We start from the raw sequence: 26,317 nt of genomic DNA on the forward strand, positions 1-26,317 counted from the left end.
GAAGAAGAAGAAGAAGAAGAAGAAGAAGAAGAAGAAGAAGAAGAAGACTACTTCAAGATTCAAGATACGGGAATAGACAAGGGCTTTCTGAGGACTCCAACATTGCAGAAATTAATAGGAAGAACTTAAACTGGACTCAGTGGTGCACGCCTCTAATCCCAGCACTTGGGGAGGCAGAGGTCAGGCAGATCTTTGTGAGTTCGAGGCCAGCCTGGTTTAGAGAGGGAGTCCAGGACAGCCAGGGTCACACAGTGGGTGTTTAGTTAGTCGATTTATTCCTAGGCGTTTTATTTCTGAGGCTATTGTGAGTGGGATTACTTTTCTTATTTACTTATTTACTTTCCTTATTTATTTATTTATTTGTTTGTTTATTTATTTATTTATTAAACAGTGTTTCTCTGTGTAATAGAATGGCCTCGGATCCCCTGGGACTAGAGTTATAGATGATTGTGAGCCACCACCTTGCTGCTGGGAATTGAACACAGGACCTCTGACCGCTGGGCCATGGCCCCGGCTACCGCCGTTTTTGAAACGGGACAATTACTACCCTCAACTCGAGGCTTCCCGGCATTTAACAGAACTCGGGCAGCGCACTCTACCAGCGCGCAGCCAGCAAAACCCCACTTCCAGCTCGCGCCGCCTCAAGCTGCCCGGAAACGCGGGCAGCCGCAGTGGAAGACCGAAAAACGACCCTCGGCCCCTTCTCACACTCGGACCGCAGACACAGGTTTGCGCACGCGCAGACTCTGCGCCTGCGCACTCAACATTCGCCGCTCACCGCCTCAGGGCGCAGGCGCAGCTCCGCGGCTCTCCGTTGAGAAGGTGCGGTCGCGGTGCGGGAGGTAGGAGGAGCTCGGCATCGGGCTGGAGTGACCGGGGCGGGGTGGTGGTGCTGGGGGCTGTCACTTCCCGCGGTGTCCCGTCTCCTGCGAGGCCGGACGGCGTCTGTTTGTCGGCCTCGGCCGGCGACCCCTCGATCTCGACCGGCCCGCGGTCGAGTGGCGCGAGCTGCGCTTGGCAGACAGGGTCGGCGCCTGCCCGGAGGGAGGTGGGGACACGCCACAGCCCCCGGACAGCCCAGCGATCCGAACCTTCTGTCTGGCTTTAGGACGTTTCCCCAGGCAGGCCCCAGTCCCCTTCCGTGGGTCACCTGTAGGGGTAAGCAGAGAAGGCCCGCCCCGCCCAGATCATTCATTCCCTCCACGCCGGCTCGAGGCTGGCAGGCAGCTAGGACGCCGAGTGGGCAGGGGTCCCCAGCCCCCTGGAAGCTTGCAGCCTGGTGGAATCCGTTATGTCGTCTAGCAGATATTCGTGGAGCACCTACCGGAGGGGGACAGTCTTACGACTCCATTGTCAAATGTGGGGACTCAGCACTAATGAACTGTGAGATTTACACAGCTCGCGCGACAAAATTCAGTTTGCTTTTGTCTGATGTTCCAGGCCCTTGTAAACTGACCTCTCTTTCCCGCAAGCCTCTCCCTTCTACCATTTCTCTTCATTCCCACTGTGTCAAACTCTTTTGAAGTTCTTGAATTCAACAAATAGTCGCTTAGCATTTATTACAAGTTGGGTACCAGATAAGCCAAAGAAAAAAACGAAGTAAATAAATGTATACCTAACCTGATATGCTGAACTTCATTAACAGATAATTCAGTGAATAAAAACGCGGGATCTGATACCCTGGAACCACAGTCCCTAGAACCTCTGCCCCGCTGCTTCAGAACTGTTCCTCACACTGTGTGCCTGATTCCCCACTCCAAAGAAAGGATGGCAGGAGATTGTGTCACTTAAGATGGTTATAAGGATTAAATGAGTTAAAGATTTGAAAAGCAATTGGCACAGTGTCGGGAACACAAGCATTCAGTAAATGTTACACTGCAAATGATTATAAGCTGTGGTAGATGTCACTGTGTCGGCCATGTGTGATAACATGGAATGAGAGGCCCCGGTGAAGGGGTAGGTGAAACTTCTCTAAGACTGTATTTCAGATGAGTAGATTTCTGCAGTTGGGTTATTCAGAGGGATGTGTGTGTGTGTTCATGCCCATGTTGGGTATACTGCTCTAACAACTTTGGCCTTATCCCTTAGAGACAGGGTCTCTCACTGAAAACTGGAGCTTGCAAATTTTCAAGTTGGTTGACTAACCATCAAGTTTCAGCAGTCCTTCTTGTCTCTGTCTCCCTTCCCCTCTCCAAAGCACTGGGGTCACAAGTGAGCGCTGCCACGCCTGGCTTTTTTTTTTTTTTTTTTTTTTTAACATGGGTGCTGGATATCTATACTCAGGTCCCTATGGTTCTTCACTGAGCAGTCTCACCCGCTCAGCTGTCTCCTCAGACCCAGATTGTTCAGTTTTCACTTTGAACCTCAATACACTGTGTGCCCTAGGAAACCCATAAGGCCCAGCCTTTGCCTGCAGGTAGTTTAGAGAGCTCTGTGGACTAAGGGTAGAAAAGTGGCCTTTTTTCTCTCCTGGGTGTACAAGGACACAGCCTTTATCACTTCATTCATTTTGCAGTATTTGATAAAGCGATAGCTGGGCTGCTAAGGGCACTGAGGGAGATAAGCTCCCTGTATTTGGGGAACATGTATTTAAATAGCAGCCAGCCGTCATGTTTTTCTCTAGTTTCAGTAAAAACATGCTTCCAAGCTATATACTTTTTTTCCCCCTGGAGAATATGCATTGGCAGACTGCGTGTATGCGTGAGTTATTGTGTGTGAGAGAGAGACATACTGTGGGACAGTTATGCATCTAACCAGACTGTATTTGGAAGCTTTACCCACACCCTACATGCTCTTGTACCTTCCTGGAAGAAAGTACATAAAATAGCAATAGCTGTCTAATTATACTTAGATGCTTTTGGTTTTCCACAGATGCAAAATTAGATGAATGCATGCCCTTTCTCACTGTGGAGATCCTGGAGAATCACCTGGTCACAGAGTTGACATGTTCTATCTCAGAGGCAGCTGTCGGACTTGTGAGCATTAACAGAGGGAAGTTTTTAAACAAGTTGTTTAACTACAGGTCCAAATTGAAGAAAGATATTTAAATGCTTACGGAGAGGAGAACAGTACTGTGTTTACAGTTGTGCAAAGTCTCCAAGTAAATCAGAGAGAAGAAAAGCCCTAGTGAGGCAGAAGTGTGATAAGGCCGAAGCGGCTTACACACAACTTTCTCATCTGTGGACATGTTTCCAGATCGGCCCTCACTCCCCTAAAGACAAACCTGAAAAACTTAAAACAGGTCAAATGATGGATGAGTCAGATGATGATTTCAAAGAACTCTGTGCCTGCTTTTTCCAAAGGGTGAAAAAAAATGCAACCAAAGATGTGTCAGGAGACAGGAAGAAGCGGAAGGCCTCTGGTAACCCTCAGAAAAGAGGCAAGCTGAAAGAATCCAGTCAAGCTGCCACCAGGATCAAAACCCTTGAAGGCCCTCCAGAGAAGAAACCTCGAGTAGGCAGCCAGGCCCCTAGGACTAAAAAGCAAGGGGCACCCAAACCCCAAGAAGGGGACCCTGCTCTCCCTGTGAATGGAAAGAGAGGTGTTCTTGCTCCTGCCCCAGGTCAGCCTGTGTTGCATGAGAGAGCACACAGCGTTCAGACAGGTAACCAGGCAGGACCTATTGCCAGATCTGATTCCCACAACGGACCCAAAGTGATGTGTGTTGTTGTGAACCAGGGCTCAGAAAACTTGCTGTAAAAGGCCAGATAGCTGGGTGTGGTGGTATACACCTTTAATCCTAGCTCTAGAGAAGCTCAGGCAGGTATCTGTCAGCTTGAGACCAGCCTGGTCTACATGCTGAATTCTGGGACTGCCATGGCTATATATAGAGAGATCCTGTCTCAAGAAAACAAAAACAAAAACAAACAAATAAACAAACAAAAAGCCAGAGAGTCAGAGAGTAAAATACTTGGTTTTTACAGATCATATAGTTTGTGTTGCAGCTACAACTGACTCTCTGTATCTGTGGGATTCTAAGGCTCTGTCTGATGGTAAACATTTAAGAGAAGAAATAGTCTATACTTAATATATCCAGACTATTTTTTTTGTTTTATTCCCTAACAATGTGGTGTAGCAACTCTTTATATAGTGTTTACTTTATAGCTGAATTAAAGCACACTGGGTGTATACAGGTTAAATGTAGATAGTACACTGTGTAGAAGGTACTGGGAAACCATCTGCAGGTTTTGAAATTTTCAGGGGATCCTGGAACTGATCTTTCCTAGATACAGAGGGTCAGATGTTTCTAATGGCTGCTGTAGAGAGAAATCAGCCTTAGATGATGTGGAAATGCATGGGTGCCGATAAAACTGAATTTACAAAAATACACCTAGCCCTAGGACCGTAGTTTGCCCAGTCCTCTGAGTGTTTCTCTGTGAGTTTTCTGTGCCCTGGGTGTTGTCTGACTGTTCATGAAGCTGACAATAGGCACATCAGCAAAAAAATACTGGTGCCTAAGGTAGGTATAACTGGAATGGGCAAGCCAGTTTGGTTAGGCTGAAGAGGCTTTCAGAGGGTTCAGGTTCCCTGCCCTTGGCATCCTCAGCCATATGCTTGCCATACCCTCTTCACACAGAACTGAAAACCAGCCTTGAGTGTAAGATGCCCTCTGCGCTCCCAGTTTCTGTTCCTAGCTTCTCACCTCTTCTTTATCAAAGAGGACATTTTTCCTAGCTTGGGTCCAGAGTGTGTCCCGAATGATGGCACAGTGGAGCCCCTGGAGATGGCAGAAGGACTCTGCAGTGCTGCCCAGGTGCTCTGGGCATTCATGCTCCCTTCGTGCAGCTGCTGAAAGCTCTGTGATTTGCACATGCATAAAGTATACAGTTTAGTGCTTCTAGCACATTCAGAGTTGTGCAACCGCCACCACTACTACCTCACTTGGGAACATTTTCATCACCCCCCCAAAGACTCCCAAGTTCATCAGCAATCACTGAACCCAGTGTCCTGCAATTGACATGTGTCCATTGGCACAGTGAGTGAATGAACACCCTATTCACTCAAGTCAGGTCAAACCTGAACTGACTGGTGAAGGACGTTTTGGATTTTAGTCTATAGAACAAATGCTGTGAATCTTTTCCTCCTTGCCAGAGAGTGCTCCCAATGGCGACTCCCAGCCCCTTCCATCCTGTTTCACTACAACTGGTGTGCCAAGTCCCTCCAAACCCAGAGCCTCAGAGCTGGTTCTCCAACGGATGAAGCAGTTCAAGAGGGCAGACCCTGAGCGCTTGAGACATGCTTCAGAAGAACCCTCCCTAAAGACCACACTGGAAGAAAATGTCCCAAGGAGCCCTCAAGAAGAGGTGGTGGTGGGAAACGGTATGGTGAGCATGTTCTACTTTCTAAGCTGAGTTGCATTGTGTAAGAAACAGTGGAAGGCGTCCTGTTCATTTCCTTACAGAGCTTTTTCTGACCTTATCTCGCCACCACACGGGAGCTGGCCAAAGACCAAAATGTCCCATAAGAACGGTTTATTATTTTAATTATGTGTACGTATGTGTCTGTGTGGGGCTGTGTCCATGGGTGCCTGTGGAGGCTGGAAGAATGTATTGGGTCCCTGGAGCTAGCGTTGCCGACAGTTGTGAGCTATGTGACACGAGTGCTGGGCACCGAGCTCTGTCTCTGCGAGAGCTCCCCGCTCCTGACTGCAGAGCCAGCTCTTTAGCTGCTCTTCTGCTGGGCTCCTGACCGTGTCTGCTGCTCCCCCTCCCCACTTATGAAATTACTCTTCACAGAAAGTTTGTTTCTGTGTTTGGTTTTTAAACTGCAGTAAGGAAATAGCTAGGTGTGTAAAGTGTTTTCTGTGCAAGTATGAGGACTCGAGCCATGGCGGTGCGCACGTGTGTGCAACACACATACACACCAAAAACCAAAACAACACACACACAACACATACACACCAAAAACCAAAACAACACACATACAACATACACACCAAAAATCAAAAATACACAACACATACACACCAAAACCAAAACAACACACACACAACACATACACACCAAAAACCAAAACAACACACACACAACACATACACACCAAAAACCAAAACAATACACATATACACCAACAACATGACAAAAACATACAAGAAATCTTTATGTCAGTGCTTCTCAACCTTCCTATGCTGCAGCCCTTTAATACAGTTCCTCATGCTGTGGTGACCCCCAACCATGAAATTATCTGTTGCTACTTCATAACTGTAATTTTGCTATTGTTATGAATTGTAATGTAAATATCTGACATGCGACCCCCAAAGGGATCAAGGCCCACACGTTGAAGCTGCTTTGTGCCCTCTACCTGGATTTAACAGACGCTGACAGCTAGCCACACACACACTTTCTGTGCCTAGTCTTTCATACACAAAGTAGCTTTCATAAACAAAGTAGCTTTGTTTATGATTCTAGAATTAGAGAGCAGACTAGACCTAAAATGGTTCCAAATGCTCCTGCTTGTGCATTTTGTGTGCCTACACGGATGTGTATTTTTCTTCGCTATTGTCTGAAAGTGAGGGAGAGACATTGACAGTTCTCTCATACCTGACATTATAGCAGTTCTCCAGTGGCCCACGCTAACCTTTGGAGCCTGCTTTTTTCCTGAGCAAAGTTCACATGCTGTGTATTGCTTTAGCTCCAGTGATCTTTTTTGGGGGGTGGGGACCCCAGATAGGATCTTGCTTTGTAGCTTACAATTCAGTGTATAGACCAAGCTGCCCTTGAACTCACGGTTAATCCTTCTGCCTCTAACTCTCACTCCCACGACTGGTATTACAAGCTTGAGCCATCATACTCAGCTCTGCAAAGACTCTTTAGGTTAGACTATAGAACAGCTCCCAGTTTTCTTTTTACAGTAACTTTTGAAAAGTCCACACTAATTAATTGGCTTCTAACGTGCCACATTCTGGATTTGCTTGGTTATTTGTTTATGGCATCATTTCGTCTTTCCCCTGTGCCTTGTATTATAGGTGCACTGTAAGTAAATCAGGTCTGAGCAGCTCTGGGATAAACAGCGTGGCAACCACTCTTAAAAGGGGCTATGAACTTTGTATTGCTAGAAGCTCATGTCAGGTGAGCCTATAAGCAACGTGGATCTTCATCTCTGATAAGTATGTACAGAAGCAAAAGAAGGGAGTTTTAGGGAAAGGCTCACTGGATAAAGAGGTTGCCACACACTGTGAGGACTGGAGTTGAATCCTCGGGACCCACATCAAAGCTGAGCAGGTATAGAGAGCCCACCTGTCATCCCAGGGCTGGGGAGACCGTTGCACGAAGGCCCTGGGCACACCGAATAGCCAAACTAGCCAAACTGACAAGCTCCGGATTCAGAAGAAACCCTGCCCCAGTCAGTTAAATGAAGAGTGATCAATGAAGATGATACCAACCTGTGGCCTACATGAACACACACACACACACACACACACACACACACACACACACACACATGCATGTGCACTCACTTTAAAGGAATAGAAAGAAACAATAGTGGGGTTCCATAGCTAATTACTAATGGTGTCTCTGGGTCCTGCGCTGGCTGTCTTCACTTTGAGAGCCCCCAGGAATCTCAGCTGCAAGGATGGGATATCTTGCTGAGTCGTCAGTCCTTCTGGCACTTATGATGCACTTCACACCATCTCTGCTTAGGAAGAGCAGGAGCTGTGGCTCAGTTGCACACTCTATCACACATCAAGTCCTGGGTGTGATCTCTAATACCACAACAGAAATAAGTCACCAAAATGAAGTTGTGCTGTGCTATGCTGTGCTGTTTTGTTTGTTGTTTTGTTTTGTTTTTGTTTTAGCTCGTGACAAGAATTGTATGCTAAAGTGATATTCACCAACTTGGGGAGCTGTCAAGTCCCCCGGGCATATTCTTTCTGAGTTCAGGGGTCTGTTTAGAGGCATCACACGGGCCACCTTTTGAACTCTCTTCAGGTCAGAATCACTCTATCCTTTGGACTGATGCTAAAAAGGGGACTCTTGATTGCCAAAGGCAGTTCACAGTGTCCTGATCCTTTTGTTACACTCAGTAGGAGGTCGGCATTAGAAAAGGCAAAGCTGGGGCATCTCCAAGATGCCTTAGAGGTTAAGAACACTGATTGTTCTTCCAAAGGTCCTGAGTTCAATTCCCAGCAACCAAATGGTGTCTCATAACTATCTATGATGAAATCTGGTGCCCTCTTCTGGCATGTAGGCATAAATGCAGACAGAATACTGTACAAATAATAAATCTAAAAAGAAAGAAAGGGAAAAAAAAGAAAAAGGTGAAGCTGCTAGACATGTAGAGTCATAAGCTGGACTCCCCAAATCCTGCATTTGAACGAGTGTTCCAGGAAATGTGTATGCACACTGAACTGTAGAAAGACCTGTCCTCAGAGTCCCCCCCGCCCAGGGCCATGCTGTCTAGGCAGTGCCTGTAAACAGGCTTGCACAGCGCTGCTAGGTTTTAGTTTCTTTGTGCTCTTCCTAGTGTCCATGATGAAAGAGCTATAGACAAGGCAGAGAGGTAAAAGGTCATGGTGGCTGTCTGTTCTCACGGCTCTTGGATGCCTCTCCACAGAGAATAAGTCCAAGCTCCATGCCACAGACAGCGATGCTGCCATGGCCCTGGCCTTGCAGCAGGAGTTCGGAAGGGCAGAAGTATCTTCACGTTGTGACAGCCTGGAGGAGAAGGGGCTGTTCTTCTGCCAAATGTGTCAGAAGAACCTCTCGGCAATGACCGTGCCGCGGAGGGAGCAACATGTGAACAGGTAGGAGCAGCCAGGCCAGTCCCCTTACCTGACCACATACCTGCTAGCCGCAGTGGGACGCTCGGTGCCTTGTGTGGGGGCAGCTCCTCAGTGCCATTAACACACCCCCTTTCTGAACAGCCCGCTGAGGCAGAGCCCTCACGATGCAGTTCATCCGCTTACAGGGCCCACGTCCTCGGCTCTTGTGCACATGCCAGCACCTCAGTTCTGGGTTACTTTCATCCCCTCCAAAGGAAACGTCTTTGCCCTTGGAAGTGCCTGTCTCTTGCCCCTTCCTCAGTCTGCTGACAACCGCTTCCCATCTGTCTGTCTCCGGCTTGCATTCGCATATGGGCAGTCACACAACATTTGTGCTCATGTCCGTCCTCCACTTAACCGTGTTTTCAGAGCTCATCTGTGTGCTGTGTGTCAGCGTGTCAACCCCCAACCCTGCTCTCTAATGGCCACAATAATAACCCATCGTCTGGGTAGAACACGTATGTACTCTTTCCTCCGTGGCCAGACACTTGGCTTCCACCATGTGGATTTCGTAGTCGAGCTGCTGTGAACATGAGCTTCATGTTTGAACACTTGTTTTCATTTCTTTGGGGTTTATACTTGGGCGTGGATTGCTGGATTATAACGTGACTCTGTGTTGATCTAGCCTTGATTTCTTTAACCGCCTTTGCTAACACAAACCTAACATTAGTGTCTGAGGCTGACTGCCAGGGGACATGCAGGTGGCGTGAGGGCATCAGCTTTTGGGGAGCACATTGACATGTCAATGTGGGTCAAGCATTTGCTATAACCCTTGTTACCTGAGAGGGTGGCCCTGTGTTTGCTGACGTCCTGCAGATGCTTGGATGAGGCTGAAAAGGCACTGAGCCCTGCTCCATCTCGGATCCCTGATTGCCCAATATGTGGGAAACCATTCCTCACCAGCAAGAGCAGAATCAGTCACTTGAAGCAGTGTGCAGTGAAGATGGAAGTGGCTCCCCAGCTCCTGCTTCAGGCTGTAAGGCTGCAGACAGCTCAGCCCGACGTGGGCAGCAGCCCTCAGGTACCCGGGTAAGACAAATGAAGACAGCCAAATAATGGTATTTGCACTCCAGTTACACTTGTTTTTAAAAGCTTTTTCTAGTGTTGGAGAGAACTAGCTATCTCTTGAATTCTGTCATGAGACGTTTGAGGAGATTGGACACAGTCGAAAAGGATTTAGGAGCATGTTTGGGCCCTCCATGCAGAGAATGGCTGCTGCTTCCTTGAGGTCCTTTCTGTGATGTTGCCAGTCCCTTAACCCTGCAGTGAGCTCTCTAGTGCAGCCGGGAGTTTAGTATCTGCTTCACTTGATGTCTTGGCTGTGCAGAATATTTCTGACCTAGTGTAGCTTCATTTTCATGCTATTAATGTCAAATTATTCAGCACAGTCCAAAGAGTTGACTGGGCAGACTATAGGGCTATATATTATTCTGTGAGAATCCCATACAATTTTTTGTTCATATTTACCCCCGCTTTCTCCCCTAAGAACGTATTTTTTTTTAACGGCACAAATTCATGCTTATGTGTTAAAATAGGTGGTCCCCCTAAGAGCTGGGAAGCGGTCCTCAGCATGCAGACTCCAGGCATGCGGGCAGCAGAGGGTCAGCTCCACTCACTGTCCCTGAGCCGAGAACATCTCAGTTGACCCCAGCTTGACAGGGAACAAGGGTAGCATGGGCACCCAACTCCTGTGGGAAGCCGTTTATCCTGCTCCCTGCCTTGTATGTGGGTTATCAGCTGCTGCTGAGGTCACGAAGGGCAGAGGAGGTTCTTCACGCCACCTTGTACATCATACTATTGCTACAGGGCAGGAAGCCTCGAAGCCTTAGCATGTCTAAGGCGTTGCTTGTCTCGCAGATTAAACACTTAAAATACCTCCAAATGGTGAAACTAGATGTACATGGGTCCTTCTAGAAGGCTGGTGAGTAGACACTTAATAGAAATTGAACATCCTCAAGGGACTTTAAATCTTCTCTAAGTGGGCTTTGAATGTTCCTCTACGAAGACCAGACCTTGGTGCTTGGACTTCGGAATACTCAGTATTGCAGCACACAGGCTGATCTGAGTATCTTCTAGCCCTCCGCACTCCTTGCTTGATTTTGCCCAAGCCCTGCCTATGGCACAGCGTACAGCAGCATCTTTGCTTTTCAAGCAAATCCTGGCTAATGGCTGGCTCCCTCCCTCTTGCTTACAGTTTGCTTGGTTAGGGACTGTTTACATCTTCAAAGAGTCTCCAGCTTCCCCTGTGTAGGAGAGAGCATGAACTTCTGCAAAAGCCTAGTTGGGACAAGAGCTGCAGGGCAGGCTCTCAGAGTTGCTTCCTATTACAACCCCTGCTTGCCCAGCTGCTGGGGCTCACTAAAAAAAAAAAAAAAAAAAGGATTTTCTTTCTAGCCAGAGAGACCATCACATAAGTCTTCTATAAGGCAGAGGCAGGGCAGCTTAGGGCAGCTGATTTGTGGCAGCAGAAACTGGGAGGCCTTGTCTTTGGGGTCTTAGATAGAGGTGCTGCTGTGGCCTCCTGAAGAAAGGAGAGGGTGCTTTGGGGACATCTGAAGTTTCCGGGCAGACCTCATTGGCCACAGAGAGCTTACTTGAAGTTATAGACTCTTAGGTTTGGCTACATCTAGGTGTGCAGGGACCACTGGTGTCCAGGAAGGAGCCCAGGCGCTCTGTTGTCTGCACTGTGCTGAATTTCTAGGTTTGAACGGAATGAGCCCACAAGGAATACAGGCAGCACAAAAAATGCAAGTCGTTGTTGGCTCATTGCAACATATGTATCGCTCCTGTTTCCTGTATGATAGGACAGGCCCAGAATCAGAGCCACCCGCTCACCTTTCTCTGTGGCCGCCTTTTAGTTTCAGCAATCGTGTTGGAGGTTTGAAATGGAAAGGAGCCACCAACAAGAAGGAGCCACAGAAGAGGGGGAAGGTCAGCCGGCCCGAGGTTCCGTCTGAAGACCTGCTGGTGGCCATGGCTCTTTCTCGTTCTGAGATGGAGCAGTGTCCAGGTGTGCCCCAACTCAGGCTGGAAAATGCTTTTTCCGAGAAGATGAGGCTGGGAGCAGGTACATTGCAGAGGCCGGGGAGAGCTGTGTCCAGTGGCTGAGAGTTATCCCAGCTGCTCTAGGGTAAGTGCTCAGAAACGCCTCTGACTGAGTCACTTCTTTTTATCTCCAGAGAAGAAAAGCCGCAAGAAGAAACCCCCAGTGTGTCCCCCACTGTTGTTAATCCAAGACTTTGAGACCACGAATAGACAGATTGAGGACCGTGTTGCCCAGCTCCTCTCAGAGGAAGTAGAACTGTCCTGCACCCCACCGCTTCCGGCCAGCAAGATTTTAAAAGAAGAATTGGAACATGCGGGCTGGCGAATGCAGCTGCCTGAAGGAAAGCAGAATTTTCTGTGGGAATGCAGTGCCCTCACAGGAGCCTGGGCTGAGGGGTCCTTCTACACAGTGGGCCTGGTTCCTCCAGTTGTGTCCCAACATCGTATCAAGGTGAGCCCTGCTCCTCCTAGCACATGTGTGGATGGGCTTTGTGTAATCAAGAAATTCAGCCAGCTAGCTTGGCAGGATGAGAAGTCCAATCAGCAGAACAGGGAGGAGGCAACGGAGGCATTTATTTCTTTCCTCATTTCTCTCAGTAGCACTTCTGCTGAGAAAGACTTTGGTTCCCCAGATTTGGCACATTCCTTGTTTAAAATGCAAAGTCCATGGCCAGCCCTGAGAGAGCCTTGGAACCTGCATCCTGTCCTAGGGTGCATGGCAGGGTGGCAGCAGCAGAGTATGTGTCTGTGACAGTAACCACACTCACCAGCTCTTCAACCTTTTTCAGGAACCTGAGCTAACGCTGGAGCTGCCCAAGCAGGGAGAGCCAAGCACACAAAGCCCCCCTGCTTCCCACAGCAGGCCTCCTGTGGGCCACAGCCCCAATAACCGACTGCTGTCCTCCAGCCAGAGGGAGCGCCAAGCCCTGCAGGACCTCGTAGACTTGGCAGTGGAGGGGCTGAGCTCCAGCCCATGGCCTACCAGTCTGGAAGCACCCCCAGGTGAGACACTAGGCGGGCACTGGGCCTGCCCCATGCAGTCTGAGGTGGGGTAGAACCAGGGCCTGGGCTCCTGGGAGGCCCTGTGCTTTTCTCAGTTCAGTGGAGAGTGTGGTTTAGGTGCCTTTGTGTTTTTTCTCAGAGATGAGTGCAATGCAGAACATTTGTGTCTCTCACAATCTTCCTTAAACTTTAGCCAAAGACAGAGCTTTCTGGGCTAATTTTGTCTGTGTTCAATCCTTTTACTTCCCGGTTAGGGAGATGGGGAAAATGATTGGGGAGGGCTGCTTTAGTAAAGATGGCCTTAAATAACATGTTCAGCCAAGCCTAGGGTTGGCACTTGAGAGGTGACATGGCTCTGATCTATAAATCCTTCTCTCAGGGTTGGACTTGGTCCCCAGCAGCCTTCCACTGACTGGCTTTGTCCTGCCATCTAAGACGGCCCTTAAGAGGGATGCCTCAGTAAGTATCAAGGCTTCCGCACCGCAGGTCGACTCGTCAGCTCTGCCCTGGCTCTGTGCTGTCTCCCAAATGGCACGCCCTGACAATCCCGAGAGCTGCACATCCTGTCTCCCCTCCTGGGTCACTGCCACGACATCTTCTGTCACTGCTGTGCTTGGACACTTTAGGTTTCCTGAACAGCCAGTCATCAGTGCCAGCTTTGTTGAGGAGCCCAGACATCACTGCCCAATGACTGCTTTGTTCAGGCATTTGTTCTGTGTGCTTGTTTCTTGGTGATTTCCTTTATCTACTAAGGACTCACTGCAACCCACTGGATGATGGGTGGGCTCCCACTACTGATCCAGCATACTATGCTGGTCATGAACAACATTGGAAGACGGCTATAAAGTGGGGAATATTCCATAAAGTGGGTGTCATTCCCTAAGGACCATCCTGTACAAAGGGCCATCTTGGTGATGTTCCTGCATGTAACTGGGAAGCATTGGGTTCTTGAACAGCTCAGCTTAGGGTCTGGTCCTTTGCATCAGGTTACCTAAGAACCAGGTATACTGGTGTGTTATGCAGTGCTTAGCTATGAGAATGCCTTTAGCTACGACTGTCCCTTTCACCGTAGGTTAGGGAACACACTGTGATAGAGAAAGAAAGCAGCATTTGCGATGCTGGCTTGATGACGTCATGACTGTAACTCAGAGGCATAACCTCAATACCTCATGTGTGCACATGCTGGAGAGGAGAGCTTGGTCCTGGCTCTTGGTCTGCCCTAACACCCCTCCCATGGGCACTTAGCAAAGCGAGAGAGGGAGCTGACAGATCTCTTTTTCCCCTCCCGTTACAGCGGTCTGTTGGGTTGCTGGTGGCTGACTTTGGGGCCATGGTCAACAACCCACATCTGAGTGACGTCCAGTTCCAGATTGACAGCGGAGAGGTGCTCTATGCCCACAAGTTTGTGCTCTATGCCCGATGTCCACTTCTTATTCAGTATGTAAGTGCACGGGTCTGGTGCCTCCTCCTCTCCCTACCTCTTTTCTTCTTAGAAAGTAAGCTTGCCTCCTTTCTCCACTCGTATTTGCATCATTGTGAAATCTCATGACCACTGTCTGCCTGCCTGCCTCCCTCCCTCCCTCTCGGAAGATGTGGTCTTCTCACCTCACTTCTCCTGCATGCTGATACGATAGGCTTGAGCCGCTACGGAGGAACCCAGCAAACTGCTCAGTCTTTGACACAACGTTCTAGACACAGAAGTGTCCAGCCTTTTAGTACTACAGTATGATATTATCATCTGCAAATGTATTTGGGCCATATTCATTTCTGTCCTGTTCTATAGGCGACCCATAGGCCCCAAGTCGGACATACCTTGAGTTGATACCTCTGTCACACAAGGCTGCCTCCCACCCCCAGGATCTCAGGCTGCCTTAGGCAGATGATTGGTCACTCTAGGTTATAATGAGCCTTCTGTGCTTCCAGGTAAACGCTGAAGGCTTCTCTGCCGTAGAGGATGGAGATCTGACGCAGCGCATCCTGCTGAGTGATGTGAGCTCTGAGGTCGCCCATGCATTTCTGAACTATCTATACACGGCAGATACTGACATGCCTCCCAGCCTGGCTCCTCATCTTCGTTCCCTGGCCCTAAGGTGGGATTGTGCTTTCCATACCTCCATAGTCTTTAGTTGGTGACATGGATCAGGAGAATGACATCCAAGGAAGGCTGTGCTGCCCAAATGTTAGGGCTGAGCCCGTCATATTCATTGTATCTTCTAATCTGAAGCTTATGACCAGCAGCAGCCCTGAACCATGCATGATATAGTTGGCTAGAATGTATGCTTGCAGGGGTGCTAAGAGCTGCGTGGGAAGAATTGTACTTGGCTTAGTGAGATGGTAACACAGCCCAGAGCCTCACACATAGACCCTGCATACCGCCTCTTGATTGTCCCCTATAGTTCTGTAGCACCAGCCAGGCATTCTCCTCTTCCCACAGCTTGGACACCTCTGGGGTGCTCAGTCATCCCAGGCTGTGTAAATCTTGGTGCCTTTTTGGAAAAAGAACAGCTCAGGAGTGGGGGTCGGAGAGGTACTGACGGGCTCTCAGAGCCTTCTTATCAACCTGTCCAACAACAGTTTTGTCTACTGTGGCTTTTCTTAGGCGCAGTGTCTTGAGCGACTCTCAGGGCAGTGTGTGCTGCCTGGTTTTGTGGTCCTACCAGCTCTGGTGATTGCCAGCTCAATCTGACACACCTTGACTTTGTGAGCAGCGAAGTTAAAGTGATATCTAGAGCTATGACCAAGTGTGTTCCTGGACAAAAGAGGAATGTCCTTGTTCCTCTTTGTGAGATCTGCCCTGGCCACCAGTCCCAGGTGCCAGCAGGTGCTCTGTGTGGAGCAGTGATAATGCAGTATCTCCCATTGCAGGTTTGGTGTGAGCGACCTTGTTCAGCTGTGTGAACAAGTGCCTGTCATGGCGGACTTAGAGGGGGAGCAACAGGAGGAGAAGGAAAATGAGAATTGCAAAAGCAGAGCAGAGAATTTTCAAGAACTCTTAAAGTCAGTGTGGGTAGATGAAGAGGAGGAAGCAGAGACTTTGTTGAAACCAGAGGTCTGTGAAGAAGATAGAGAAAAAGTGAATGAAACAGAAATGGAAGAAATTTATGAGTTTGCAGCTACCCAGAGGAAGCTACTCCAGGGGGAACGAGCAGCAGATACAGAGGAGGACACTAACCAGCTCGGGGAGGACAGTCCAGTTTCTGCGCATACACTGGCAGGTGTCCAGAGTAACAGACAGTTAGAAAATACAGAACAAATGGAGTTGTCTGGCCTAGAAAAAGAAGAGGCACTAGCTAGTTGGGAGCATGAAAGAGATTCCATTCCACTCCAGGGCCAGTGCTCAGACTGGGCAGGGAAAGCAGAGACCCAGGACGCGCTGCGGGGGCCAGCGGACCTCCCCAGCTCCTGCAGCTTCCTTCCTGAGAGCCACCAGGTGAGGAGCAAAGGATATTTACCTTTGCACTCAGCTAAGGCCCATGACTACAAACAGCTCTTTGTATCACCTCAAAGAGAATCTTCTGGACTGTCACAAACAACAAGTGACCATGAAGAGCAGAGCGGCCCTGTTAGGGAGAGGCAGGCAGAGATGGCCCATCCACCAACTCTGCAGCAGACACCTCCACGGGCCTGCCGCCCCCTGTCACAGTCTCCTGTGGGTGGAAGTCCCAGCCAGTCATGGCTTCACCTAAGTCACAAGACTAGTTTGTCCCCAGCAGTGTCCCAGTCAAGCAGTAGCATTTCTAAGGTGGCCTCCCCAAGCTCACTGTTTCCAGTTTCACCAGCTAAGCAGAGGAGAGACAGTAACATTCTCACACTACTGAAAAAACCAGAAAGGCACCACCAGAAAGGCAAACAGAGTAGTCCCATGTTTGGACATAAAAATAGGGGCACCCTGATTTCCCCAGCAAAATCTCCTCCCATTGACCTGACCCAGTCAGTTCCTGAGCGCTTGAGTCCCGGGGCCCAGGAGCCTCTGTGTCATGTGAAGAAAGAGGACGAGGTCATCCTTTTACTGGACTCAGATGAAGAGCTGGAGCTAGAGCACACCAAGACAAAGCTTGTTTCTAAAAATCCCCCTGGAAGAAGGGGAGTTCTGGAGGTCAGCCCCATGTCCTCTGAACTGTTCTCAGTCATTGATGTTGACGAAGACCAAGAACATTCCCAAAGCCCACTGAAGACAGAGGCTGGGCCACAGCAGGAAGATGAGGTACACCTGGAAAATCAGTCTGCTCTGGGGAACAGAGAGAGCCCCTGGCTATTCTGCAGCCAGAAGAATAGCCTGGAAGAGGACAGCACTACAGATACCTCCTGGCTGGTACCTGCCACCCCAGGGTCCAGCAAGAGCCGAGATTGCTCATCACAGACCCAAATCAAAAGCCTTAAGAGCAGGACTCCATCAAATAAGACTGCTCAGCAGGCCCCCAGACCTTCCTTAGAACTCGGGACTGTGCCGGAAGCAGCCCAGAAGTTCTCAGTGATCATGCCGCACACACAGTCTGTTACTCAAGGAGACTCTGACAGTGGATGCCCAGACAGCAGAAGCCCTCCCCATCACCACCCTAAACGCTGCAAGCTCTCTTCTTCACAGCCATTGTGTCCTGTTCCTGATTTTACTGGGTGGTCCCAGAAACCCTCATCACCTAGGCCATGCCTGCCAAATCAAGCTGCAGCTGACGAAGTTGTAGAAGTTGGGGACAGTGATGATGAGCAGGAGGTGGCTTCCCATCAAGGAAACAGCAGCCCCATGCTAGATGGTGACCCCCCAGGTCCCATGGGTGACTGTTGCTGGCATGAGCCCCTCTCCCCAATTCCAATTGACCACTTGAATCTGGAGCGGACCGGCCCCCTGACCACAAGCAGTCCCAGCGCAAGCCAGGGCCAGGAGACTCTGCGCAGCAGAGACCCACACTCCCCAGGACTCCTGGGCACCACCCCTATCCGCGGAAGTTACGGTGCTCTGAGAGAGCCTCAGGAGCAGTCCTCACAGGCTGCTTCTCCCGGGAGCAGCAAACTGAGTGTCCTTAGCTCGGCTCTGTGGGACGACTGGGAGGAGGAAGAGCGGCACTCTCCAGAGACTCAGGCTCAAGTGCTGAGCACCAGAGCCTGGAAGCCAGACAGGCCAGAGACACCAAGTGAGTGGCTGTGAGGCCCGAGATGGGTCTTGACCTGTACTGTTCACACTAACGGGATGTGGAGGTCTGGGCTGGAGAGCTGGGCCAGCAGTGCTGAAGGACTTGCTCATCTGGGCAAGACCCCTCCTTTTGTCAGCAGGGCTGGTGGCCACGCCTATGATCCCAGCACTCAGGAGGCAGAGGCAGGCTGATCTCTGTGAGTTCAAGGCCAGCCTGGTCAACAAAGTGAGTCCAGGACAGCCAAGGCTACACAAAACCAAAAACCACCACCAACAAAAAAAAAAAAAAAAAACCCCAAAAACCAAAGACCCCTCCTTTTGGTCCCCAGACTCCCCTGTAGAGGGAGAAGTGGCTGGCTCCTGAGAGTATACTAGTAAGTATATGAGCAGTGAGTCAGCATTTGCTGGCTGCCTGTATTTCAGCTAATGCACTTATTCAAAGTCCCATTCAGTGAACTCACCTCCAGAACACTGACCCAGTACCCAGAGGTTAGAGCTGTCAGCAAGCATCCCAACTTTAAGATGGGCAAAGTGTGGTTCCTTAAAAAAGCTAAGTATGTGGACTGATGATACAGCTCAGTGGTAGAGTACTTACCTAGCATGCGTGAGGCCCTTAAATCCCTGCACCACGTGTTAAATATATAAGCCTGAGTGTGGTGACATATGCCTATAATTCTGGCACTTGGGAGATGGAGGCAGGAGGATCAGAAGTTTAAGGTCATCATCAGCAATATACAAGTTTCATACTCTCTTTAAAAAAAAAAAAAACTGAGTATAGTAGCACACACCTTTAATCCCAGCACTCAAGAGGCAGAGGCAGGGAGATCTCTGAGTTTGAGGCCAGCCTGGTCTACAGAGTGAGTTCCAGGACAGCCAGGGCTACAGAGAAACCCTGTCTCAAATCCAAAAACAAGTGCAGAATTTCCCCAAGCAATCTGGGTGGTGCCCATCTGTAATCCCAGCACAGGACATTGAAGCAGGAATATTAAGAATTAGAGCTGACATGAACTACACTACATGACCAAACTTATCCAAAAGAAAGGAATAAAGAAACGACATTCAGGGAGATAGTTCAATCCATAAAGCACAGACACGAGGGATTGAGTTCAATCTTCAGAGCCCATATTAAAAGCCAGGCATGGCCACACAGCTGTGGCCCAGCAGTGGGGAGATGAAGACAGGAGCATTCATGGGGCTTGTTGGGCAGCCAGCGCAGGAGGATCGTCAGGCGTGCCCTGCGTTCCAGGGAGAGATGTCTCAGAAGACGTATTGTCCTCAGGACAGTGTGAGGAGCATCCAGTGCTGTGCTTTGACCCTTCATGCATCCTTACACAGCAAGAGGAACGTCATAGAACCCAGAAATTCTGTTCTCTACTATCTGTCCAGAAGAGTTGAGACCCGGGATTCAGACAGAGAGTCATTCAGAGTAACTAATCACAGTAGCCAGGAGGTGAGAGAACCCCAACAAGGTGGAGTGTTGCTTGTCATAAGTAGTGAGGTGCTGGTGATGGTGATAGAGACTAGTCGCAGATCATCACTAATTTTTCTGTGAACCTAGAGAAAAAGAGTGCTACCACACAGACTGAAGGTTTCCTGGGGTGGAGGGAGGCAGCTTTCCAGTGCATACAAGGCTTCCTTTGGCTTGAGAGCCGCTAGAGCTGGCCGTTGCCCAATAATGTAACTACTAAGTGGTGCTTGCTCACGTTCAGCTTTTTTATATCAATCTCGTGTTTAAAAGAAAATGGGCCTGTGTGCAGTACAACGTAGAGCAGCACAGAGAGGGCTTAGCATGCACCGTGGGCCGCCCCTTAGCACAAACACACAGTGATCACACCGAGGCGAGTGCAGGAGCGTGGCCCTGGCCTGCCTGCTGATGGAAGGGCAGCACTTCCCGAGCATTTCAGTCACTCGGAAAAGCTCGAAAGCCACTGCCTCCTGGCAGGGAGGGGACGGCGGGAAGCGCAAAGCCACGCTGAGGGCCAGGGTAAGCTGGCTGGCTGCTGCTTCCTTCCTAAGTCCCCAAGGGTACTGGGCTGTTGGCACACTTGAGAGCACACCGCCCCACTGCTTCTGCTCACGGAGGTGCCTGCGATGCAGAATTTGCATTTCTTACCACTTCCCAGGCAGTGCTCAGAGAACCTCTACAGGAGACTTGAGACTCAGGTACTTTGATCTGAGTCTGAGGCTTCAAGGACTGAAATGACAAGAGCTGAGCTCCAACTTGTCACAGAAGGGAAAAGAACCGGCTGGCCTCATTTTCCCATCCGTCTTTGGTTTTGGGAGTTTTGTCTTTTGGTTGTTGTTATTTTGAGGTAAGGTCTCTGTCTTTGTTCAGGCTGGCCTTGAACTTGTAGTAATCCCCCTGCCTCATCCTCCAAAGCACTGGAATGACAAGTGTGAGTTTCTAGCCCTAGCTTGTGGTTGTAAGCAGGTAGAGTTGTGTTGTTGTCTGGTTCGCACTGTCCTGGAAGTTGAGGCGATCCTTTTCCCTCCACTCAGCTCTGCACCATTACTCCTGGCATCTCCAGGAATCATTTTTCTTTTTCCAGACAGGGTTTCTCTGTGTAGCCCTGGCTGTCCTAGAACTCTGTAGACCAGGCTGGTCTCAAACTCAGAGATCTACTGCCTCTGCCTCATAAGTACTGGGATGAAGGCGAGTGCCACACTGCCACCCTGTCCTCCAAAGCATCTTAAGAGGAATCCTAGAATGTATGATCTTTCGTAACTGGCTTCTTTACTTAGCACAGATTTTCAAAGTTCATCTGTGTTTCTTTCTTCATTATATCTGAATACTGTTTCCATTCATCCATTAGTGGGATTTGGGTTGCTCTAACTAATCCTGTTTTGTGTGGGCCTAAGTTTCATTTCTGGGATAGTTAGGTCCAGGATTGCTGGGTCATATGTGGCTAGCATTTTGAGGCACCTCCACACTCCTACCCCCAAATGTACTGCTTCATCTTACACCCCACCAGGAAATGCGTGAGCCGAAGGTTGCAGTTCTCCCCATTCCTGCCACACATTTCATGTCCTCATCCCGGTGGCTGTCAAGCGTTACTGCACTGGATTTGTGATATCTGATGGTTCATGACGCTGAGTGCCTTTTTATGACCTAGTGGCCATTCGTGTATCTTCTTTGGAGAAAGGCTTGCCCTGATTCTTTGTTTATTTATAATTGTATCTGTTTATTGTGTGTGTACACGCAGCGGTCAGGAGACAGCTGCAGGTGTTGGTCCTCTCCTTTCACTATGTGGGTCCCAAGGGCGAACTGAAGCTCTGAGGCTTGAGGGTAGGCAGCCTGCATTGTCTTCTCTCGGTTGAACTAGGAAGTGCTGATGTCTGAGCCAGCTTGAAAATGGTCAGTGCTGCCAGCTGGTGCTGTCACTGCACCAGGATATCAGGATAAGAAGTAGGGGGTCTTGAATGCTGGACTAGATCAGGTGCAGGGCTGTTTTGCTAAGAGCCAGGAGCCTGTTCAGCAGACATTAGTGCTGTGTTCTTCACAGCTGCTGTGTGCTGCCGTCCAGTGGGAATGTGCAGCTCCAGGTGCTGAAGGCGCCTCTCCTTGGGCACAGTGTCTGTTGGGGTCTGTCATTTCCCATGGGGGTACTCCCAGGGCAAGAAGTGGTAGCAGATCCATGCCTCTCACTCTGGGTCATGTGCTTCTTGTGTTTTGTCCAGAAGGTGCTAGCCAGAAAAGGAACTTGCCCCCCAAAGTGCCCATAACACCAATGCCGAGGTATTCGATCATGGAGACCCCAGTGCTGAAGAAAGAACTGGACAGGTTGGTCGTGTTCCCCCAGGCTTCCTCTCAGGTGGTCTCCTGGCAATAACTAGGCCCAGAAAGTAGCAAGAGCCTGCACCTCAGCCTCCAGGTCTGAAGATGGAGCTGGCTCAGGCCCGGAGGGGGCTGGGAGTTCTGCCGTCTGTTCTGCAGAGCCAGTGTGGCTGTGTGAGTTGGGTGGACAGCTGGGCTATCCTTAACTCTGAGCAGATGTGAGCTCCAGAAAACTAACAACTGAGATTCCTGTGGGTTACTCCCAGGAAATAGGTCTCATTTCCATGCCAGTAGAAACGGGACCCTAGCCACGCCTTCCAAGGAAGGAGACTTCACTTTTTAAATAATGTGAAAACTGTCGCATCCCAACCAGCGCTGCTCTTCAGCTTAGGAAGTTGGTGATGCCATTGCTGTCGCTCAGAACACTGTGGGAGCATCTCTGGCATGGATGGCCTTTAGAGCAAGCTTCGTTGGCATGTGGCCAGATGGTCAGCTTTGCATGCTCATGGAAGCTGGCTTCGGAGCTTTGTGTGCAGTGAGGTCATGCATCCCTCTGAAGCAGCAGTGTGTGGGGATATGCTGCGCTGTCAGACCCTGAAGTTCACCTCTTTCCACATGCAGGTTTGGAGTCCGCGCTCTGCCCAAACGCCAGATGGTTCTGAAGCTGAAGGAGATTTTCCAGTACACTCACCAGACTCTGGAGTCAGACTCAGAGGATGAGATTCAGTCCTCCCAGATACCCCTGGAGGCACCTTGCAGCCAGCCACCTACCACTGAGACCTGCAAGCCTTCAAGGTCAGGAGGCTACACCCGGCTTAAGGCCACTGCAGGTCTTGGGACTCAGAGACCCAAGGGCCCCACTAAGAGCAAGAGTCATCAACCTCAAAAGAAACAGCTCAGTGAAAGCATTTCCCACTCGAGCAGGTGGCCAGCTGGAGAGCTGTCTGCAGGCCCTGATGGGGACACCCAGCTCCCAGCCTCCCAGGAATCCGTGGCTACCTCTGTGGATGGCAGTGACAACTCCTTTAGCTCTGAAAGGTAATGGAAGCAGCAGGGTCGGTCATGCCGTGTGTCCTCTGAGAGGTGGGTCAGAAAGAGGGCAGCCCCTTGCTCTCTGGGTTTCTGTCGGAAGCCCACATGGTTTAAAGGTTCGCTCCCTGAGTCTCCACAGGCCTTGGAAACCCTGTGGTTTCCTTATGTGCTTGTGTCTTCTTGCTGGCCATGGAGATCAGGGGCTCAGATGCCACCGGTGCTGGCCCAGCCAGGGAGGGAACCAGGAACCATGGAGACAGTAGGATGCCGTCAGGAGCCCTGTCACATGCCAGCCCCACAGAACAGTGAAAACACTCATTCCCCCAAAGGGGCTTCTGGTCTGGGGGGCTGTAGATAGAGTGTCACAGAACAGCATCTGTCCTTTTCAGTTCCTCCGGTGAGTTTGGAGCTGCCTTAGAGGCTGTAGGCGACGACAAGGATGAAGAGGGGGTCAGCGCATCACAGGCAGCCCTCCAGGCCGCAGACACGGAGGAGGCAGTGAGACGCTACATCTGCTCCAAGCCTGCCCTGCACAGGAAGGTGCTGACGTACCAGCCTCTGGAGCTGGCCGAGCTACAGGCTGAGCTGAAGCAGGACGGCATCCCTGTGGCCATGGGCAAGCTGCTGGACATCCTAGATGCCCAGTGCATCACCTTCACCACTGCCGCGGCCCGGAAGGAGAAGCTGAGACAGAAGGGACGGCAGCCCTCGGGCAGGAAGAAAAAGGTTCAGCCATGACAGGTCACTACCCAGTAGCGTCCTGCCAGAGGGCCTGGGCAGCTAGAGCAGGCCAGGCCTCCACAGGTGCATTATTGGACACGAGCCTGTGTCTGTGTAAAGGTCAACAACCCAGCACACTTTGTCTCCCACTCTCTCCCAGCCCTGTGTTGTCCTTGGACTTAGAGCAGGCCCGCCCTCCCGCAGTCAGTGCCGGGTTTGTCCCTTTGGCCCAAGCAGGGCCCCCTCCTACATGTTTCTGAGAGGCGGTGGGCCACACCAGCCGACCAGGGCAAGATGAGCCTGCCTCACTTGCCATTCTGTGTCCGCCACACCCAAGCTGCCCTGTTAGTGTATTCTGGGGTAGGCATTGGGCCCTGCCTGCCTTCAGCATTCAGAGCAACCAGCCCCATAGCAGAGCAGACTCCCCTGGGCAGCCTGCACCACCGTGTCATAGGTGCTCTTCTGACCTGGTGCCTACCCAGACACCTGTCACTGTCACCAGCATCCTCCAAGCAGGACTGTGAGTAGGGCCTAGCACAACTGAGGATCCCCAAAGTAAGCATGTTGCTTGTGGGCTCCTCCCATGTGTGGACCCTGGGGAGGGCCAGGAAAAACAAAAACACAAACAAACAAACAAACCCCCAGAAGTTTGGGTTTCCACAGCCTGTGAACGTCCTTGTGTGTTTTGAATACAGTGGTTGTTTTATATGATGTGCAATAAAAACAAAGGCTTTATTTAAAACTAACGAACTAAACCTAGATGCTCCTCTCTGGGAAAATTATAAGGAACAGACAGTGAGCCTGGGCCCCACTTCCCTGCTGCTCACCAGTGCCTTTGCTTACTGTCCCCTTGCCTATGGTTCCTCCATAACAGGCAGAGATACTCTGTTCTTGCTTGCACACTCCCTGTCTCTGTTCACACTAACGGTGCCCTCAACAGGCACTAGCTCCAGCTGCTGCTGCTGCTCAGGGAAGCAGACCAGGGACACAGTCTACACCTGGAGTGTCGCAAGTGCTGGGCTGGTCCTGCTGGACCTACTGAGTCAGCTTGCAGCTCTGGGCGTACAATGCTGACCTAGAACTATGCAGACCATAGGGATAAATCAGCCAGCTGGAGTGTGGCTCAGTGGTAAGAGACTTGCTTAACATACCTAAGGATCTGGTTCAGTTCCCAGCACTACAAGAGAAATGCATCCTTGGGCCCTTAGGGTAACATCAAGGACAGATTCCTGCAAAAGGTTTGTGTGCTGATCTCAGAGGCCAGCAGTGTTTAGGGAGGTGAAAATGAAGCTTTGTTTGTGGAATGTGTCCTGGTCACGGCTCCTGACGGACAGGCAATTAGAAGCCATGTTTAGTGGCTTCTATATCTCTCTGTCATCTATGGAGACAGTTATCTCACTGTAGCTCTGCCTGCCCTGGAATTCATATGCAGGCTAGGCTGCTGTCCAGCTAACAGAGCCTCAGTCACCCAGATGCTGGGATTAAAGGTGTGCACCACCACGCCCAGCCTTTGGCCTATTCTAAAAGGTGTTTTATTTCTCCTATAAAGGGTTTGATGGGATGACTTCCCCTTAGGATGGACTGTTTGGGGGAAGTGAGATGGAGTTGTCAAGACAGTTTGGAATCCGTTTTGTGTGTTCCTCCCTAAGGAGAAGCTGGGAACCCCTACTGTCCTCAGAAAATGTCCATGAGCCACAAGAAGTGGAGACCCCAGGTTGTCCATATTGGGGGAAGAGTTTAAAAAATGAGCTAAGAGCCTTTGCTCGGAGACGAGCCAGTGGCTGAGCCAGCCTCACTCTAACCCGGAGGCTAGATCCACTTGGCTTCTTTCCGGCAAGCAGCCAGGCTGAGCGGTAGGCTGAAGCACAGGTGTGCCTCGGGTAGTCAGACGACAGAGTCCCTGACCCCTAAACCTACGTATTCAGCACCATCCACGTGTGTTAAAACAACCAGTGAGGAGTTGCTGCTTCTGGAGGAAGGAGGTTAACATGAACCCCTGCGCTGAAGATGGAGCCATCAGAGCCAGTGGCAGCCAAACAGGAACCTGGGAAAACACTGGCTCCAGCATCACAGCGCTGGCCCAGCCACTGGAAGAGGAAAGGTGACTGGCTGCCTTGCACCTTTGGTAAAGGCTGAAGCCACGGCACAGGGGCCGCTTGTCAGATGAAGTGAGGAGGAGCTCCCCGCTAGAGGCCACCCTGCCTTTGCAGATTAGCACAAGAAGAAAGCACTTAGCCCCACAACAGAGTGCTCACTGAGCACTGTAAGCTACACATGACTCAGTGACGCGACCAGACCTCCAGCCTCCTCTTCCTGTGGTCCAGCACTTGCCGTGGCCCAGGCTTGTCTACTTAGAGCAGTCTGTGTTGGACCACAGCCCAGCCTGGAGAGATGCGCACTAGGTCGGATAAAGGTCCCATAGGGAAAGGCCCCCACGCTGCAGGCAGGAAGCCCCACACTCCCCAAGTTCGGGAGAACGGAGCCCACTGCCTCCCTGCTGTCTTGCTCTTGGGGAACAGATATTCTCCGTGAAGAGAATCCTGAAGAAATGTGTGTGCTCTCGTGCGCACACACCAGGATAGCCCATGTACAGGCTGGTGGCCATTACTGAGATGCTGCCAACAGCTGTCAGGGAGGAGGAGGTTCCTCCCTGCCAGATCCCTAGAGGATGCAGGCTGAGCCTCTTGAGGCCACAAGGCCCATGTGGTTTCAGGCATCGGTAGGTGCCTGGTTTCAGGGATCTTTGCTGCACCCCTTGGCCAGGGCTACAGCCACCGTCTATCTCTATGCTCTGTCTCAAGGGGCCACCACTGTGTCCTCCAGCTCCTGGATGTTCCTCTGTGCTCAGTAGGGA

The 26,317-nt window shown here is 50.5% G+C and overlaps 1 protein-coding gene across 3 annotated transcripts; it reads left to right on the forward strand.

Annotated features, from left to right (window-relative positions):
* The first annotated feature begins 799 nt into the window (after window positions 1-799).
* Slx4 (SLX4 structure-specific endonuclease subunit) lies at window positions 800-24,190 on the forward strand. 3 transcript variants are annotated; one of them, XM_055604654.1, is made up of 16 exons: window positions 800-842; window positions 2,872-3,604; window positions 5,092-5,319; window positions 8,554-8,743; window positions 9,578-9,790; window positions 11,620-11,828; window positions 11,941-12,257; window positions 12,595-12,808; window positions 13,188-13,267; window positions 14,103-14,249; window positions 14,732-14,898; window positions 15,674-17,937; window positions 21,615-21,717; window positions 22,333-22,506; window positions 22,636-22,749; window positions 23,133-24,190. In XM_055604654.1, the coding sequence occupies exons 2-16, from the start codon at window positions 3,247-3,249 to the stop codon at window positions 23,479-23,481; spliced, it is 5,127 nt and encodes a 1,708-aa protein (XP_055460629.1). In that variant the 5' UTR covers window positions 800-842; window positions 2,872-3,246; the 3' UTR covers window positions 23,482-24,190. The 3 variants fall into 3 exon arrangements, with proteins under 3 accessions (XP_055460629.1, XP_055460627.1, XP_055460628.1); XM_055604652.1 differs by having other exon boundaries at window positions 22,333-22,749; XM_055604653.1 differs by having other exon boundaries at window positions 21,618-21,717; window positions 22,333-22,749.
* The last annotated feature ends 2,127 nt before the right edge of the window (window positions 24,191-26,317 follow it).

Source organism: Psammomys obesus, unplaced genomic scaffold (assembly GCF_907164565.1).
Source record: "Psammomys obesus unplaced genomic scaffold, mPsaObe1.curated_primary_1811, whole genome shotgun sequence".
Classification (NCBI taxonomy): domain Eukaryota; kingdom Metazoa; phylum Chordata; class Mammalia; order Rodentia; family Muridae; genus Psammomys; species Psammomys obesus.